Here is a 20,984-nt window from a genome sequence, read left to right as displayed (position 1 = left end):
CATTCCGTTCGGATTTTCAGGTTTGAAAATCCCCTTTCTGCATCAACCCTCTTTCAAATATCTCATTTCTTCGGCGGAGATATCTCTTCCACGAAATTTTGGGGTTTTTTTTTTTTCTTTTCATAAAGAAAAACCCGTAATAGATATCGGGATTTTTTTTTTCTTTTCTTACCAGCCTGATGAGGCATGCGCACCTACGCACATGCACACCTTTGTACACGTGTCATGGGAGTGTAATCCGGACGGTCCATGTGATGCGGAATCACATGAAACCTCGTAGGGGCAAATTTCATACCGATCTAAAACTCTGGTAGGCTATAGAAAAGAGAAATGCAAATCAATAGATGAAACATTTTTCTTCTTTCATGGCCCACCAAAGTTTTGGATCAAAGTAAAAGTTGGGCCTTACAGGTTTCATGGGGTGCTGCATCACGTGGACCGTTCAGATTTTAGACTCCCATCATGTATGATGGCCCACCAAAAAGTTCGCACCGTTACGTACGAACGCAGTGAGCGTATATCAACGCATTACGCGGAAAACAATCCGCGCGTGTATAAAGTGACGCAGGGGAGGACGTGAGGTCGAGCACCGTCTTCCTCAAGAGGATAATTATTCCGAATCCACGGAACTTCAGAAAGCAGAAAATAGAAATAAATTCTAATAAATTCGAAATTGATTGATGAATAATTGATAATCCCTAATGTGTCTCCTTACTAAACTAAAATTCGTAATTACCAAAAATAGTAAAATTCTAACTCTAATAAAAATCCTAATTCTAATAAAACTCTTCTAAAGCTTGCAAATAAACTTTCTCTAGAAGAGTCCTAGTATAACTAAAAGTTATTTTTAAAAGGAAAGAAAATCTAAAGCTCTAAAAATATTTAAAAAATCGAAATTACTAAAAATAGTAAAATTTTCCTAAAAATTCTTTTTTTTTCTTTGTGGGTCGGTTCACCTCGGATGGCCCATTTCGGTAAAGATTGATAGGTTGTGCCCCGTAACGATGATCAAAAGTTATAGTCAATCACGGTCCATCTTCTTTTGGCTCAACCATGCTAGGAACGTGTGTGTGACAGGTTGTACATCAGAACCCCTCCACTTGAAAAAAACTCGTCCTCGAGTTACGCAAGAGACTTGGCACATGAGCCTGAGATAATTTTTTGTACTTGGCATTAAGCTTTTGAGCCGATACGATACACATACTCATGCTTTCCTTAACTTGACTAATATTGATTAATTCCTCCACATCTGTCTTCAAGATTTCATATTTTTTCTGATAATGTGGGCAATTAGGCGGACTTGCCCCTGCGATGGGATCAACGTAATTTTGCATATCTCGTATAGGAGGTAATTTATTAGGGAGTTCATCCAACAACTGGTTCCAAATCCTTTAGGATATTCACAGCTCCACATATCAACTATGCATATATGTCTCCGTTTCCTCGTTTAACAAAGGGCATGAGAGATTGTCCCTCCACTTTAGAAGTCTTGATACCGTTCCCATAGGGGTCACATGAGATGAATCCTGTGGTTTGTTGCAACTCCGTTTTGACTTGGTCACCTCTCGGACAAATAATAGGATTTCTCTGCATAACCCTTTAATATTGGTTATCTTGCCAATAATTTTGATTTTGTTGGAATAATGATCGTAATTGGTAGGGAAGAATCGCATGCACAATAACTTCTTCATCCGTGACCACATGCGGATTGACGCCATAAGCTGAAGTTCTGCCCGTCAACTTGTAGGCCACGAATTTAACTTTTTTTCTTCCATTATGTTCATATAGTCGAAGAAACGTTCGACTTTAAGCGAGGAAGTCCTTGAAGTAGAGTTGACCATTAAAACTAGGAAGAACTTTCATGTTGAATTCTTGGTCCATCCGATCCATCCGATCAATGGCTCGTCTAGGATGTTGTAAAATCATGTCGCTAGATCCCACTTTATCGGGAATCCTGTGGTTCATTTAAAATCGCCCTATGATCAATATGATTACGAATTCTAGCAATTGTTGATGGTGGATCACCACTTGAACACGGAGTTGCCTTAGGGCCTCCGCCAAACGGCCATGCGATCGATGGAAGCTGCAGCCCTTGCATAGCTTGCCGATTCTCTCGCCGTGCTGAAACCGCTCATGGGATTGTTGCCCGACCGGTCGTTAGAAGCCATCTATCCAAGGAAAAACCTTGCTCATAGGATAATTATTTCGAATCCACGGAACTTCTCTCCGGATCACGAGGCCGAGGAAAGAAAGCGAAAATAGAAATAAACCGAAATTGATTGATGAATAATTGATAATCCCTAATGTGTCTCCTTACACCATTAATATAGGCGTAATTACCAAAAATAGTAAAATTCTAACTCTAATAAAAATCCTAATTCTAATAAAACTCTTCTAAGGCCTAATTTCTAAAAATAAAAATTGCAAATAAACTTTCTCTAGAAGAGCCCTAAAAGTTATTTCTAAAAGGAAAGAAAATCTAAAGCTCTAAAAATATTTAAAAAATCGAAATTACTAAAAATAGTAAAATTTTCCTAAAAATTCGTTTTTGAGCTGAAAGCGCGCCTTTTTGACGAAACGGACAGATGCGACCCACTTTGTGGGTCGGTTCACCTCAGACCAAAAAGTTCGCACCGTTATGTACGAACGCAGTGAGCGTATATCAACGCATTACGCGGAAAACAATCCGCGCGTGTATAAAGGCAACCCAGCCACCACATGTAAGGCCCACCATGATTTATTTATTTTATCCACTCCGTCCATACACGTTAACAGATAATTTCAGGCCTTTATATAAAAAAAATTTGAGGCATATCCAATGTTCAAATGGACCACACCATAAGAAACAGTTGAATTGAATGTCTACCGTTGAAAAATATTTGGAGGGCCACGTAAGTTTTGGATCAAGCTAATATTCGTGTTTTCCCTTCTTTCGTGTCATTTTTAACTTTTGAACGGGTTGGATTTCAAATAACGTTATGGCCGGCCTTAGGATAGTTTCAATTGTAGGAATCACTCTTGAACTGTTTTCTGTGGTGGGGTCCAGTGCAGATTTTTATCTACCTCATCCTTTCGCTCATGGCCTAAAATGATATCTCAAAATGGATGGACGGTGTGGATACAACACATACATCGTAGTGGGGCCTACAGAACATGGTGATGTCACTTCAGTAGCCGACCGCTACTCAACCTGTCAGTATCTAAGCCGCGTCCGCGCGGATCGGAAACGGATTGGCTATTCCCCTGCCACCAGCCATTGCACTGTGGGTCCCACCATGATGTATATGTTTCATCCATGCCGTTCATCTATTTTTATAGATAATTTTACGGTATGAGACCAAAAATGAGGTATATCCCAATCTTAAGTGGACCACATTACAGGAAACAGTGTTGAATGAACATTGACCATTTAAAACTTTTTGGGGCCCATAAAACTTTTTGGGGCCATCCAATGAACATCTCGCCTCTTTTTTTACTGTAAACATGTCTTTGATAGTATATCAGATCCATGAAAATGGTGGGACACACCATGATGATCAAGATGAACCGATTTTTGGGTGGGCCACAACTTCAAAATCAATGGGCAGCCGATGGAATACTTAGTGTACATGTGTGCAAGCCAAAAGAGTGGATTGATCTGATTTTCATTCCAGTTGATCATCATGGTGTGGTCCACCTTTGGCACGTAACCGATTTTGTACAATTGTGACACTTTTGCTAGAAAGAAATCATTGTATCAGAAAATAACATCCAGGCAGGCCCTGGTTCAGTTGAATGGGGATAATTTCTTTAAATTTCTACTCAACTCCTATTTTTGGGCAAAAAATAGAAAGCTCCAAAAATGATATTTTGCTGATTGGGTCAGCGCATGCTTTTTGGCCCCCATTAAACGAAAACTTTTAATTTAATGTATTCTTTTTGTAAATTTTTCATTCCTAAATATGTAAATATATGTGTTTAGGCATGTCCTGAAGTTCCACCGAAAAGCTCCACCATTTTCTCCATGTTTCCCCCTTTTTTCCTGCATTTCCGGTTATCGGCGATATTATCGGCGATAACGATATTATATCTTTATCTCCGGCCAGCGAAACTTGTAGCGACACCGACAACTCGAACACTGGTTGTGTTATACTTAGTCAAAAGACTAACACACACATATTAGCATGGAGGAAATGTTACAGTGCTCCGTTGGGGTACATACAAACATACACACTCACACACTCAATTACATATATTTCCACACCCCCCCTCAAGCTGAAGCATGTATATTGATCATGCTCAGCTTGGAATACATAGAAAGAAAATGGTAACAATGAGCATGGAACATTGCTCCCCCTCAAACACAACATGGCAAGAACATAGACTGAAGCTTGCACTTTCTTCATCCGTAGAATCTTCTCTTCAAGTACAGGGCCATGACAAAACTCGATAATAATTGAGTCAATAACATTCTCTCACAAATATGAGTGTGCATCATGTAAAACACTCGAGAGAACAAACACAAGGTGAGGGTGCATCACGTGTAACTACGCTCACAACAAACACCCAGGTGGAGGGGCACTCACACCATAAACATGCTTAATATAAGAAGAGCAGATGAACTGAGAAGGAAAAATCCACCACTTGTAAGAAAACTCCCATGTAAAGTTGAATGGGGCATAACGTCGAACACCTTGTGTGCACCGAACCTTTTAAGCATCACGATGATAGTATTAACATTGCAATGACCATCAACACGATTTTACACAACGTTTTACAACCCCACAACATCAAATTATGAAGAAGGAAAATCCAGCAACAAAGCCCACAAAATAAGAGACTACGCAACCATCTCTCACAAAAGACATCGCAATACTACCAAACCTTGACGAAACTTTTGAATCTTGTTCCTGGTGATTGCTCTTGATCAATCACACCTACCCCTTGGAGAAAATTTGCTCAAAACTCCTTCAGAAAAGCATCACGACAGAGGGACCAAAATCTGGGTTTTTCCGACTTTTTCTTCATTTTTGCTGAAACACCATGAAAAACACTTCGAAGAAATGCGGAAAAATCATCATTATTCCTCTAAAATCCGGATCTAACAACTATTACGCCTTCTACTAAAAAAAAAAAAGAAAGACAGGCTGGTCGTACATTGCCGACGTCATCCATGCGCACGGACAACGTCAGCAGTGGGCCCCACTACCACAAGTTGTGGTCAAATCCCGTATCAGACACTCTGATACCAAGTAAAAATATAAAATAAACGAAATCTAGAGATGAAAGGAGACAGGAAGAGGGGAGGGAGAGGAATGGCTAGGGTAACAACTTGTTGTGTTGTGCTTAGTCAAAAGACTAACACACACACACACACACACACACACACACACACCAGTTTGAAGGAAATTTCACAGTGCTCCGCTGGGGTACATGCAAACATACACACGCACACACTCAATTACATATACTTCCACAGTTGTAGTTTTGGGGATGGACAAACTCATGGATGAGTTTTCCCTAGACCGGGACAATTGAAGCAGCCCATGCTATGGGCCAAGGGTAGGCCCGCCCAATGTTGGTTTGGAATTCATTTGTTTTTGGGGTGCTACATAACGCCGTTCTTGGCATGTAGGCTCACCTTTCACTTTTGGTCCTACAGTTGTCGGTGTATAGGCCATACTGGGGGAGAGGACTCTATGGTGTAGAGTGTGCATAGTTTAGGTCACTTTTTGGTTAGATCCTTGTACAAGCTGATCTGAGCTGAGGACTTTGTAGCTCAAGGGGGGCACACCTTTCACTTTTGGTCCTACGGAGCCCCTCCCAAGGTGATTGCTTTCACATGGTTGGCATGAAGGAAGCCGGTCTTGACTATAGATAATCTCTAAAAGAGGTCTTTGCCTATTCCGAACATGCATTGTTTGTCCAAGCAAGATGTGGAAAGCAAGATGTGGAAACCGTTGATCATTTGTTCATATTTTGCCCGTTCTCATCCAAGGATTGGGAGCACTTCATTGTTGCTTTCGAGATGCTGTGGGTCATGCTGGGCTGTGTTAGGAGCCTTCTTTGGGCGTGACATGGGGGTGGAGGGGGGAAGATTGATTAGGTTGCGTGGCTTCTTTTTTTGTTGGCAATTTGGTGGGCTATTTGGGGTGAAAGAAATAGGAGACGTTTTCGGAACGTCTCTAGGTTGATTGAAGCGGTTATGGCTATTTTGGAGTGGGCTGCTGCCCTTCAGTGGCCTGTTCTGTTTCCAGCCTGCCCTTTTTTGGTCCAGGTGATTCTTGTTTTTTCATTTGTAATTCTTCCTCTGTTCCGCTATTGCAATTATTTCAATAAAATTTTCTTTATCCTTTAAAAAAAAAACATAACACCATTGTTGCTGTGGTAATGCTCTACAATCACATTATATGGTAGCACTACTGTAACTTGCTAACAGTTGGGAACAAAAATGAGGTAGTTTTTAAAGGATATACATAGGGTTTTGTTTAGACTTAATCTAGGACTGACGTTAGCCAGGATCAGGGGCTCGGATTTAGTGTAGACTTGTTTTTTGGTAGGGTGATACATACATTTGGAATTGTTAATGTTCACATTTGTGTACTCCTGTGGTGCACTCAGTGTTCGCAATATCGATACTATCGGCCGATATTATCGTTATCGCTAGCTAGCAACACGATATCCGCTCGAAATCCCTCAAAAAAAAAGAAAAGAAGACAGATTTCTATGTATCGTGCAATATATCACACGATATCGCACCATTTTTTGCGATATCACAGATATTATCTGTAGATTTATTCCTTTTGGCTTGCATAATTACCAAAAAAAAAAAAGGAAGAAGAAACAGGAAAGAGCTTTGAAATCAAAAATCTCGATTTCTTACCTTTTTGCTTCGAATAGAAGTAAGATTCAAATTGCATGAGGTTTTGGCGAGAAATCTGTCAAAAAATCCTATAGATTTGGGTTTGAATGAGGGAATTTGGGGATTTTTGAGAGATTTTAGCGTTCCGGTCCTTCCGGAACCCTTTCTGTTTCGAAATTGGCTGCGGATTAGCTATTGACAGGTAGATTGGCGCAACTAAAGTGATGTTGGCAAGTTTTGTGGGCCCCACCATGATGTATGTCTTGTATCCACATCGTCCATCATTTTGGAGAGATCATTTTAGGGAATGAGACAGAATGAGGCAATCCCAAATCTGGAGTGGACCCCACCACATAAAACAGTAGATACAGTGATGTTCACCATTGAAACCTTCCTAGGGCCATCATGAGAGGTTTTTTTTTTTTGTTATCCAACCTGTTAATAAGTTAACACGAACATGAACGAAGGGAAAACATAAAAATTAGCTTGATCGGAAACTTCTGTGGTCCTTAAGAAGTGTTTAATGGTGGGCATTCAATCCCCATTGTTTTCTGTGGTGAGTCCACTCAAGCTTTGGATCTGCCTCATTCTTTGGCTAATGCCCTAAAATGATCTCTCTAAAATGATGGACGGTGTGGATATAACACATGCATTATGGTGGGCCCATAGAACTTGGTGACATCACTTTAGTAGCCAATGGCTACTCAACTGGTGTGATATGTGTCTTTGCAGCGCATGCTCCTCAGCTCCAAGTTGTACGAACGTTCCAAAGGAGATCATTGTAACATGGCCCCCAAAATGATGTATTTATTATATCCACACCGTTCATCCATTTTCCAAGATCATTTTAGAGCATCAACCCAAAAATGAGTCATACCCAAAGCTCAAGTGGACCACACCACAAATAGAAGTGGGGACAATTATTCTCACAGTTAAAACATTTGTAGGGTCCACCATAACGTTTATTTTCCATCCAATATGTTAATAAGGTCACACATACCTGGATGAAGAGGAAAAACAAATATCATATTGATCCAAACCTTTTGTGACCCCTAAAAGGGTATCTATGGTAGATGTTCAGTCCCCCACTATTTTTTATAGTATGGTCCACTTGATCTTTTGATCTTTCTTATTTTTAGGCTCAAGCCTTATGACAAGCTCGCCTAATGGATGGATGGTTTGGATATAACACATACCTCATGATGGGACCCACAAAACTTGGTGACGTTAACACACCAACCAAGTCGATGGTGTGTGGTACACCCGCCAATTGGCTTCCCCTTCCTCACGGCTTAGCTAGAGACGAACTCCCCTGCGGGCTGTGGGGTCCACTTGATGTATATGTTTTATCCAGTCTGTCCATTCAATCTAGAAGAGCATTTTAAGGCATCAATCATAAAAAAAGGGACCTTTTTAAGGCTCAAGTGGACCACACCATAGGAAGCAGTGGAGATTGAACACTTACAATTGATAACTTTAGGTCTATATGGCCTTATGAACAGGTTGGATAGCCAAATAAACATCAAGATGGGCCCTACAATGTTTCGAATAGATTGGACGGCAAATAACTCAATCACCACTATTTAATGTGGTGTGGTCCACTTGAGCCTTAAATCTACCTCTTTTTTAGGATCATGCCCTAAAATGACCCGTCAAAATGTATGGACGACGTAGATAAAACATATATAATATAGTGGGCCCCATACAGTCCCTAATAGGTCCGTCTATCTCTTGCTAGGTACCAGTGAAGCCCAACTTGGGTGAGACCTTCGAACCAGCAATGTGGGTGGGACCCCTTACAGTAGTTGCCGCCTTGATGTATGAATTGTATATCCACGCCGTTCATGTGCTTTTCCAAGTTATTTTAGACCATGGTCCCAGAAATGAATAAGATAAAAGTGTCAGGTGGACCGCACTACATGAAATAGTAATTAATGGCCATTGAAAACCTTTTGTGGGCCACAAAATTTTTACATCAAGGTGATATTTGTTTGTCTTTCATTCAAATCTGTATGACCTTATCAATTGGTTGTATTTTCATACATGTCTTAATACATTTATAAATGTTTTACATCATATTTAAATATAGTAGTCTTAGTTCAATCGGACAATGCATAGTTTATGACCCTATACAAAGGAAACCTATTATGTGCACTTCTTTCTTGAGATTCTATGATTTAAAAGTGTGTATTAAGGTCTTTTTAAATAATCCTTGAAGTTTCATTGAAAAATTCAACTATTTTCCCAATGTTTCCCCATGTTTCCCAAAAAGTGCGATAAATTACGCGATACAAACGATATATCCCATGCGATAACCGATACATATCTGTATCCCTAGGGTGCGATACATTGCGCGATACCGATATTTCAAACACTGGGTGCACCATATCCAGCAGTGGGCTATAACTTATGGTTCTCTTGCAGTGTAGCAGTCCTTTTTGGGTGTTTTTTGTTCTCATCTCTTGTTAAACATAAGTAGGATAGGAGTCCTATTATGACTAGGTTAGGATTCCTCTTTATCTGATCTTGTAACCTAAGGAGTAAGGGAGGATGAAATCTCTCTTCTTCTCTCTCTCTCTCTCCCCCCCCCCCCCCCATCATATCTTCAGGAATGATATTGATAATTCGTTGTAGGATTATTTTAGAGAATTGTTTTTTCTGGGTGTCATTTATCCATATCTAGAGGCAATTCCTACATCTTGTATAGCTCCTTTGCCAATCGTATTTTACAGATGTGCTTGTGCTTGGGTTTAAGCACAAACTAGTGGACTCGTTTGACAACTACTTATTTTACACCAAAGATTTAGCTCCTTTTAGTTGGATTCTTTTGGGTGGATATCGAAGAGTGTGGACGATAACTGTAAGAAGAATAGTCAAATAAAAAGAAAAACAGTAACTGCAAGAAGGCTTCCATTGTTACAAGTCACAACCAATGCTGATAATGCCCTACAAAGCCCACACCGCAGCAAAGAAGTGATGTTTCAAACATAACATGGTAACAACAAGCCACATGCTTATACCATTTTTTAAAATTATTTTTATTTTTATTTTTTATAATTGGTTATGATATACAATCTCATATTATGTTCAATTTTCCAATGCATAGATTAATATGGGATATTTCTAATTTCATTTATTTGTTTATTGGGATAAGCAATGCTTCCGTAATCATTCACCTTTCTGACTTCTAATCTATTTAGGCTTGTGAATAGCTAGAGCATCTTTGTTCGTTATATTAGTGCATATGTGGATTCACTGTTCATTGTTCAGTAGAGATACTTGTAAACAATATTCTTGCATATTGGTAGAAAGAAAACGAAACTCTTCATTTGCAAGTAGCAGAGTCTAATGTAGCTTCTACATAAATTCTTAGATTCGATTTCACGGGATTAACACCAATAAAGAGGAAGTGGTACTAGATGGAAGTGAAGCACCCATAAGAATTGATGCTAAAGCTCTTTTGTCGTCCGAGAAACTTGTGCCTGTTGCTAATTTAAACAAGGTAAGCTTGGTCCCCTATCTCTGATGTTTTCAGGTAAAAGCAAGCATGCAATTTATAGAGTATATGGGCGTGTGCATGCGTGTGTGTGTGCATGCGCATGTGTCTATGTTTGTGTGAATGTATGCATGTGTATTATTTACCTTGCTCCTTTTTTCTTGAATTCTTCATTTTGCAGATAAGGATCCCCTATCGGCCTGTTGATTCTAACCTTAGACCTCTTCCTACAAACCGTGACAAGTTACCCTCTGGCAAACAGATTCTTGCACTAACACTAACGTGAGTATCAATATTATGCTTTGGGATTTCCTTGCTTCCATTCTTGAACTTGAATTTCATTCATATTTAAACTTGTATGTTATTTGGTTTTTGTAGTTACAAGTTCAAATTGGAAGATGGAGCTGAAGTAAAGCCCCATGTGCCACTACTTAACAATCGCATATATGATAATAAATTTGAGTCCCAATTTTATGTAATTTCAGATTCAAACAAGGTCCATACTTCCCTCCATTCCTATAGATTTACTAAAGCAATTTATAATTATGGCTGTGTTTTCTCTTTTAGTTATTGTTGTTCTCTTTCTATATCAGCTTGTCATTCCCTTATGTAATCTAGCTCATATTTATGTTATCATATTTTAGTACTAGGGATTGATAAAAAGATAAAATTTAGGTCTAGGGTTTAGGTTTCAGGATGAACAGGAATGGATTAATGAGCTTGTCTGGCATTGGATGCTGGAGACTTTTAACTGTTTGCAAATTCCCCTCTCCATGTGCAATAGTTAAGGCTAAAGGCAGTTTTTCTTGGCATGTGAAGCAATGTTTGGTAAAATTTATAGGTGGGTTCCCCGTTATTCTCTGCAGCCACCTACGTGAGCATTTCCTTTCCCCTTTTGGTCCAATGGTGGTGCATTCGTGCATCGGAGCCAAGTTGCCTTCATGTCTTCATCAACTGATACAAGGGAACTTGTTTAAAATGCATCGTTTTTCCCTTTCCCTCCTCATTATAGGTATCATGAAGTGTATCTTGGATCGGCACTTGTGCATCCATGTGTTGGTCAATTGACTATTGTTGTGGCTGATGGGAGCTATTTGCCTTCAGATATGAAGGATTGCTCCGTTTGCAATGAGAATTCACTTGCTCAATGGCCAATGTCTAGGCTGGGCATGAGCCAATGATTGATGGTCCAGCCGAGCCTGTTGGCTTGGTCCAATCATCAAGTGGGCCACCATTATACAAAAAGAATGATCTGTTTAAAGAAACTTGCGACTTGTTCCCATTCACCATACATGTGTTCTTTAACGACACTCGTAGGATCTGGGCCATCTTTTAGTGATACAAACCGTTTATATGATGGGACTCGTCGTAGATGGAGGATATTGAAAAAGATTTTAAAAAAAAATTAAAAAAAATCTTAGATCAGACTATTTCAAACCTTTGATTATTTAAAACTTTCCTTACACGGTTGACCATGTACACCTAGGGCAGGGCTGAGCCGGGTCAACCTTGGTTCGGCCCTAGCTTGGTCCATTGCCACCCCTGTCGGCTAGTACATGTGTATTGTATATGAATCGGTCGTTGACATGCCTAAAACAATCCAACCCAAAGGTTGGTGGATCATCAGCCCGTATTGACTAGTATCAGTCAATATGGGCCATATCAATACTGATGTGCCCATCTTGTATTGGTTTTGGCTAACATGCATATAAAGGCCTATTTTCTGATTATTATTTTTTTATAGATTTTTTTTCTTTTTCTTTTCTTCATTTCAATCTTAAAGGAAGCTTATGAATGCATATTTGATAGATCCAGGCCTACTTTGGAGATCATCAAATGCTGATTTGGGCCGGGCATACTATATGCAACGATATAATCCTTCAAGATAAATTAAAAGAAAAAAATATAATACAAAGGATCATCCCATCTCAATTGAAAAAGGAAATATCTTTTTTGGAAGAAATCTAGTTCCACTTCATTGCTCTTTGCCTCGGATTCTCTATAAAAAAGGAACAAAAGAATATATTAAATGGGAGATAGGAAAGAAAGGAACTAATCCAAAATATAAATGTCCATTTCTCAAAGGTTCACCAATTACTTGACAGTTGGTGGGTCTCTTTGTATGTGTTGTCCAGAAAAAAATGGTTTTTTCTTTTTCATATGAATCTTTTCTTAGAGAGAAATTGAACAAGTGTGGTCGTCCCCTATTGGGATGTACTATTAAACCGAAAGTGGGGTTATCAGCCAAGAACTATAGTAGGGCGGTTTATGAGTGTCTCCATGGTGGACTTGATTTTACCATAAGATTTGAGTGGAATTCCATAAATCAAAGTTTACCATTTTGGAGATCATTTTGATAGCTGAGTAATTATATTTTGTGAACCTATGTGTTTATTTATGAGACATTAAATTCTAAATAGTGAGCACAAGGCATAAAACTGAAAGAGAGGTTCTTAAGTTTATTATCAATCAATTCTACGGAAGAAGGATGAGTGGAGATGTAAACCGACGACATTGCGATTGAAGTAGGGGGATAGGAATTCATATTTTCCCACAAGATAGTGAACAGAATGAAAAGAAATAATCATATTTGTAAGTTTCAGATCTAGGGGTAACTCATCGAATATCATGTTCAAATTAAAGAAAGGATTATTAAATTCTACACTTAATGTTGTATACTCCTTTGTATTCTAAAGGAGAACTTTCGAGGTTAGTTTCTTGATGGGTTGCCTTTTGAGTAAAACTAGTTGGGACATAATAGAGGGATTCATGAGAGAATTTGAAGAATAGGAAGTTTGTAGGGCAGTCGGTATGGATAGGGATAAGGTGCAATATTTGAATGTTTGCTCCACGGCTTTCTAAGAGCAAATGGACATTTAGTGGTGGCAGGTGGTAGCGAGTTGGGCAGCTTGCCCGGCCTAGCTAGGCCTATTTAGGCTTGGACCTATTAACTTGGTCCATGGGTCGCACTTGGACCTAGCATGTATAGCCCAATCTATTTTTGGGGCGGGCTTGGATTTAGGTCATTTTGTCCCAACTTGGTCGATCCATAGCCTGGCCCAGTCTGGCCCATTACCATCCCAATTGGACATAGTCAAGGGGTACTTGATGTGCTTTATCGATGAGTTTCTTGACACTGTAATATTGAAAGGCTTTAATGCTTTTATAACAACTATCCTTGTAGTTGAAGAGGAAATGTAACTTAAAGACTTTTAGCAGGTAAGCTTGGTTGGAGGTGTGTACAAAATTCTTGCAAATTGTCTCTCGTTTTGTCTAAAGGGAGGCCATGGGCCTAGTATTTTGTCAAGATAAGGTGCATTTGCGAAGTATAGGCAAAACTTTGATGGAATATCAATGGCCAACGAGTGTGTTAGGAAAAAAAAGGTAAAGCACAAGGTATTTAATAATGGTAACAGTGGCTGTAATGGCCACCGTCGTTACCGTTATGATATGTGCTGTAACTGACATTTTGGCCAATTTCTTAAAAAAAAAAAAAACTGTTACGGCTGTTACATGCCAGTTTTTGTAACGACTGTTATGGCCCTGTAACACATAATGGTACTTGCCGTTACCATTATGTACTGGCCGCTTCGTAATCAATTTTGGATACCACGATGAAACCAGTCTATTATGTAAGATAAATATAGAAAAAGCAGACAATCATGTGGACTATGATTCTTATTCTTTTCTCTTCAAAGGGTGGATTTTGGGGACAAGTAGATTACATGCACAAAATGCTGTCTCTCATCGGTGCCTTTTTCAAAATTTTTTGGCTTCTTTCCTAGCTTTAGAGGCCTACGAGCTACGACAAGGTGACCCCCCCTCCCATAATTGTAGAGTTTGGTTCTTTTGGAGAGGCTTGCCAGGTTCGGTTTCATTAGAGGGCTTGACATGGGCTCTATAGAGATTTGTTTTTTGCACCTTCAGTTTGTAGATTAAACTTTCACTGTTTGTGGTGCATCTTTAGAGCTGGTGATAAGTCTCAAAGAATTCCTTTAGTATTTTGAAGTAGTATTAAGCCTTCAGGTGGGTGTTATAAAAGCACCATCACAACCATGGTGGCATTTGAGGATGAAATAGAAGAATCTGGTTAATTGGAAGGGTTCAGCGAAGTTTTGCTACCGGTGAAGTATGTTGGGCTTATGATGGGAGGTAAATCTTCAGCATCGTCCCTTTGGGGTCTTATCATTGATAGGACTCAGAAAAAGTTGGACGCATGGCAAATATTTTACTTCTCCTTGGGTGGAAGAATTACTCTCACCAAGTTAAAATTGGGGAGGGGAAAGCATATGGGTATAAGTTCCACCCTGTAAATTGAGAGGATGTGAAAAAGTTAAAGAGGAATGGTGATATTGGGCTGAGAAGAGTAGAGAAAAAAAAGAAAAGGAATTGGAGGACTGGATGCATTATGGAGGAATGTTGTCTACAGAAAATACGGTGAATCCACGACTGGGGGGTTGAAAGTTTTGGTAAGCTATTATCACTTTTGGTACAAAGCGTGGCTTGATGAAGTCCAATTTGCAGAATCTTTTCCCTCCTTATTCTCACTTTTTGTCAACAAAGAAGAAATAGTGTTGGATTTTTATGAGTTTAATGGGGGCCTAGTGGTTTGGAACGTGCTTCTTTGGCCGGATCTGACTGTGGAAGGGATGGGGTCCTATAGTGGACTTGTGGGAAAGTTATATGAGGCACGTATTGATCCGAGGGTTGAAGATCTGAAAGTTTGGAAATGAACAAAGCATGGTAAGCTTACTTTCAAGTCCATTTGGTCAACTTCAGCTAGGGATGGGGCCCCATGTTTAGTCAATAAGGTGCTGAAATCTTCGGTTCCGTGAGGGTCCAAGCGTTTGCATGGATTGCCATGGCTGACAAAATCCTCACTGTCATGACCTTGATGGGAGTTGGGGGTATCATCAGAGGCAATAATAGGATAGTGTTGGCAAAACTATCCAAGCCAATTGGAATTTGGGGACTCCAATCTTGTTGAAGACCCTTATACAAGCAGTGAAATGTATTTGTGCGATGAACCTTCTTCGAACCATTGTTGAAGTCAATTCCTCAAATGTTATTCTTTAGACCTATTCTAGCTACTATCACTGGCTAGTGGCTCATGAAGTGGTGGAAGCTTGAGATGTGCATTGGCCGTCTGATCTCTTTTGTCTCAATGCCATGGGGTGCTGATGCTGAGGGCCTAAGGCTAATGCTCTTGCTAAAAGCAAGAATTCCCTTTTGGGGATAGTTTCCATTTTTTAATACCTTAATCTTGTGTCTTCTCCTTATTATTATGCATCACCATCACCATCATCTAGGCCTTATCCCAACTAATTGGGGTCGGCTACATGAATCCTATTCGGCCATTCCACTCTATCAAGGGCCATGCCTTTTGTTAGACCATAGGTCAATAAATCTTTTCTTACTACCCTATCGACATCCTTTTGGTCCTCCTCCTTGCCCCTTTTAGTGCTTTTTACCTTGTAGCAACTCACTCCTAACAGGCATAAATTTTGTTCTCCGTTGTATGTGTCCAAACCATCATATTATTATTATTATTGTGCATGTTTTTATCAATGTTTTTAGTAGCGTTCATAGCGTGCGCTACGTGGCGTAGCCTCCTAGTTGCGTAAGCCATAGGGCATGTAGTGTATGCCAAATGTAGCATATGTAGCGTGTAGTGTAGGTAGTGTACGCTACCCGAAATCTCCTTTTTTAAGTGCTTTTGCCATGTTAGTTTAACACCAATTTTAAAATTGTGGTGACTCATCCCCGTCACAAGTGGCACTACATTAGATCAATCCAAATCATCCAAATTGTGGTCCGTATCATGGATATTGCACTTAGATCAATCTGGACAAATTATTGTCCATATTATGAAATTTTGATGTTTCAATAAATAAAAAAAGAGGTCTACTTAGAGATGTCGAAAGGCAAAGAGAGATTTTGCATGAAAATATGTGGTTGACAATCTAGACTCATAGGAATTATGCAATTTGTAAATTTTATCATATTTTATTATTATTTTAATTTAAAAATATTAATTATTGTGTAGCTTACGCTTGAGGGGCAAACACTACACTACATGCTACAAGCTATTTAAAATACTGGTTTTTGTATACTAGAGGCTGCTGGTGAGGCTTTTGTTTGTTTTTTTGTTGTTGTTGTTGTTGTTGTGTTGTTCTGTGGTTCATGTCTATTGGGTGTTTCCTTTTGCTGGTGTGTGGTTTTTCTTCTTAATAAAATTCTATACCAATAAAAAAACAAAATCCTCAGTGTCAAGAATATTAAGAAGAGGAACGTTGCCATTCCAAACATGTGCATCGTGTCTAGGGAGGCGGAAGAGTTGGCCAGCCATCTCTTCCTTCACAGTGGAGCCAGAAGAGCAGTTTTTTGACATTTCTTCAACATCTTTGTGTGTCTGAGGCCCTCAATGAATCCATCCTGGAGTTGCTTGTGATATGGGGAAGAAGTCCATTTTATCCTTGAGGGGTTACCATTTGGAAGATGATCCATATGCTACTGTGTGGGGGATATGGAAAGAGAGGACTAGCAGAACTTTTTTAAGATAAAAGAGTTCTGGTTGAATCTCTAAACATGAACATTCAATATAAATGGTATAAGCCAGATCTAATCCCGGATTCAAAAGGTGTCTTTTTCAGACTGGGATATCCTGACCCGAGTTAGTTGGTATACAGCTTAAATATTGATGATGATTCTATTCTGCAAGATCCATGGATATTCTTGCATGCGTTTTTGGGGTGAGGGGGCTGATTTGTATTTTCTGGATGGAATGATGTCTCATAATCTCTCCATCTGTTCTCCTGTTTTTATTTATTTATTTATTTACTTTTCTTCATCATAATACAATCTAGTTGCCATTTAGATGAAAAAAGTATGTGCATGGAAACCAAAAGTAATTTTTTGCTGGTACAGGCCCTTCATCAGCATTTCCTAAAAGGTTTCTTGCTTTGTTTAAATTCCATCCTTTCACTATTAAACAGACTTTGTTCACTACAATTTCTCATGCATGTCCATAAGCAGTTCATCTATTAATGACAGTTTTCTCAAAATTTCAAACAAGTCAATCCAAAAATCGATTACTTCTTTTTATTCACTGTAACTTTTTAGTCTTTTTTTTTTTTTTCCTGTTGAGGTCTTTTTCTTCATGTATCAAGGGTGCGGCTGAGCAGCATACTTTTGTTGTCTTTCATTTCATGATAATATATTAGATAGATGGTACTTGACAATCCTGCATATGGGAAATACATGTTAAGACATGCCTATGAAAAGCAAATCAGATGCCATTACTCTATTCTGGCATTAGAGAGTATGCCAGATCTAAACCCTAGAAGAGCTGTTGCCATATTCGTTCTATGTACTGTAGTCATAGTTTATGTTAAATGTTATCAAATTACATTTCAGTATATTGGGTAAAATGACCCTGCAAATGTCGGCTTGTGTGGCTAACTTTGTGGTTGGGGAGCCTGCTGGATTGAGACAATCACACATCAGACTGTTGGTTGTGTTTCTTCTACTTCTATGTGAACAGAATATGGCTCCTAATCTTCTTCCTTTATCTGAAGCAAACCATTGTTATGAAGTTGCCAGTCACAAACTATGAACTGATGGAAAATGTATTAGTTAGATTTACTCTGCAAGTCAGAGGAGCTGATTATTTCTATTAATTTTATTTTTATTTTATTATAGCAAGTTTATGAAATGGGAGATGTCTATCCAAATTCAGTGAAACTTCCTAAAGGTGATTACACTCTCCAACTATATATAAGGTATGACTCATTTCATCAGTGAAGAACTGGAACATTATGTTGCAATCTTTCAGTTTAAACAGTATGACACGGGTCATTCTAGAAGATATTAAATTGTTACATTTTGTTGTGCCTTGAAATATTTGTGAATAATGCTTTTAAACAAATTACCATGCATCTAAAGTTCCTAAGTTATGGAACTTCAGAAATGTTTTTGTTTCTTGCCTATCATGGCTGTTATTCAGATCAGTTATCAATTATTATATGGTTCCATGTCTGAGTAGAGAAGAAAGCAAACAGTAAAAGAGAACCAAATCATTTTACAATCCTAGACTAGTCGAAGCTAGCTTGCTTCACCATTAAGCAAGTTCATATTATGAATCTTTTGAGTCTCGAGATGCTGGTAAAATAGAAAATCTTTGATATTCTTTAATCATCAAGAGAGTTTTGGCAAAACAAATTCTTTATTTTTTTATTTTAATTGTTTAATTTATTTGTTATGTTCCCTTATAAACTTTTGGACGTTGCTGCTTCCTATAGATATCCTTGGATATGGGTACCTTTAAAATAAAAAAATTGCTTCGATATGGGTATTGAAAATCAGAAAGCTCTATTCTGAGTTTTAATTATTTTAAGCATGTGACTGCTAGAAAAATTGTTCACCAATTTTGCACTTATAGAAGGAGCTATCATCATATCCTAGGCCTCAAAAAATGCATACCTTGTTGTTACATGATTATGCACATGTGGACCCATGGTTCGGATCCGCATTGATTCGATGAGGTCCCATCATGGGGTGGAATTTCTAAGATTCTCCCAAAATGGATGATCCGAACCCTTCAATCACTTACTGAAGTGCATCCTAAGTTTTAATTTATTGAATTTGTGGGCAACTTTAAAACTGTTGTGGCTAGGTTCACTTATTTTGTGGACCACTTGTACTTGCTGTTATCACTGTCACATGAACTGCATGCCTCCTTATGGTGGTAGAAATATTTTTTGTTCCATGAATCTTTTTTCATAACCCTAATTATGGTGCAGGCATGAAAATGTACAGTACTTGGAGAAAATGAAGCAGTTAGTTTTGTTCATTGAAAGAAAATTGGAGGAAAAGGTGGAATGCTCTTTTCTTTTTGTAACTAAGCATCTATTTACCATCATAAGCAGTTTTGTTTCACTTAATTACTTGCAATATCATCGTATTAGAAATTTGTCAAAATTGTCATTGTTTCGCAAATCATAGTAGGGATAAATTGTATCAAAGAGCAAATCGTATGATTTATTATTATTATTATTATTTTATTTATTTTTTAAATTAAAAAAATATGAAATATGAAAAATATAAATAAATAAAAAAGGCTAAAAAATCATCCTTTCACCATTAAAGGATTCTCATCTTCTTCTTCTTCTTCTTCTTCTTCTTCTTTTTTGGGGTCTTTCAAGAAATTTCTCTTAAAAAACATACAGGGATCCTTTTATAATTTATGTCGTCATATTTCTTGAATGTAAAACCACGTTGGGAAAGCAACATTTGATTCTGTGGACCGACGAAAAAAGATATTTTTATTTTAACCTCTATGCACAATTCATATAAGGTAACATGATCGTAACCATCCATAAAAACATTCCAAATGAGTTATAGATCTATTCGGTATTTTGACTAGTTAAGAAGTAAGACATAAAAAAAGCTCCATGATTTGAGAACCTATATCATTTAATCTCTTATAAAATAAAAAAAACAAAATAAATTAATTTACCTTTTAAAAACGATTCCCATCTAGTTAATAACATAAAATGAAAGCCAAGTGAAGCATAAAATAGAAGAGAACAAGTATAATTTGAATTGTAAGTAGGGATTTGAATCATAAATCATAGGTTTCATTATCATTGAATCGTAGGATTCATATAAAAAGGATTAAAGTTGGGATTCAAATCGTTTTTCTTAAGATTCAACCCAAATCATAAATAGTAAATCATAGGATTTTGATAACATGGTATATTAGCAGTTTATGTAATTTTGAACAAATGGGGGTGAAGAAGCTACTACAGGAGAATAGGATTTGTCTTGCCAAACAATGTTGTCATAATCGTTATCATCTCATAAATTGTAAAGGTGTCCGAATCGTATTGTATCATGAATCATATTGTAAATCGTAAGAATTTTTATTTTTATTTTTTCCAGAATATCATAATAAATATAAAAATTGTAAAAAAAAGAAAAAGAAAAGAGAGAGAGAGAGAGAGAGAGAGAGAGAGAGAGAGAGAGAGAGAGAGAGAGAGAGAGAGAGAGAACACATCGATGTCATGAATATGCAAAAACAAAATAATCTAAAATTGTGATAAACTGTATACTAAATATATCATTGATTCATTGTGATTGTGTTGTATCTTCATGTCATAATCAAGTTTAAAAAATAACCCTTTTCCCATCCCATGTACATGTAAGTTTTTTATATGATTCAAAAAATAACATTTTCCCCATCCCCACTTAAATGTATAATGTATTCTCTATTCACTTGTTTCTATAAGTCGAAAAGGAAATAAAAATTCCAAACAAATCTATTCTTCATCGGCTACAGCGGTGCCGTCCTTATCCTCCTCATCATCAATGAGATCAACATTATAAACATCATCTTCATCTTCAAAATTAGATGTCGAAATAAACTCATCTTTCTCTTCTTCTATCACTTCCGCTTTTCGCTTCAATTTACTTCGATTAGCAATTTTTCTAGGACTTACAAAATAGTTTTGGCACAATATATTATAATATAAGACTATTAATTAATAATTATAAGTCAATACTAAACAACAAAAATACGAATCATGCGATACGACATGCAATCATACAATGTCGTCAATTCGGTCTTAATGTGGACCCGCCTGCCCC

The 20,984-nt window shown here is 37.9% G+C and overlaps 1 protein-coding gene across 1 annotated transcript in view; it reads left to right on the top strand.

Moving 5' to 3' along the window:
* LOC131230277 (tripeptidyl-peptidase 2) overlaps positions 1 to 20,984 on the top strand; it is a 94,326-nt gene that overhangs the window by 43,240 nt on the left and 30,102 nt on the right. Inside the window, exons 20-24 of the mRNA XM_058226114.1 lie at positions 10,215 to 10,343; positions 10,519 to 10,619; positions 10,716 to 10,833; positions 18,039 to 18,118; positions 19,139 to 19,211. Of these exons, the coding sequence (XP_058082097.1) occupies positions 10,215 to 10,343; positions 10,519 to 10,619; positions 10,716 to 10,833; positions 18,039 to 18,118; positions 19,139 to 19,211 (501 nt within the window). The remainder of the gene's footprint in view (positions 1 to 10,214; positions 10,344 to 10,518; positions 10,620 to 10,715; positions 10,834 to 18,038; positions 18,119 to 19,138; positions 19,212 to 20,984) is intronic.

Source organism: Magnolia sinica, chromosome 17 (assembly GCF_029962835.1).
Source record: "Magnolia sinica isolate HGM2019 chromosome 17, MsV1, whole genome shotgun sequence".
NCBI classification, from domain to species: domain Eukaryota; kingdom Viridiplantae; phylum Streptophyta; class Magnoliopsida; order Magnoliales; family Magnoliaceae; genus Magnolia; species Magnolia sinica.
The sequence above is the reverse complement of the archived record's forward strand: the minus strand, read 5'-3'. Positions and strand labels throughout refer to the sequence as shown.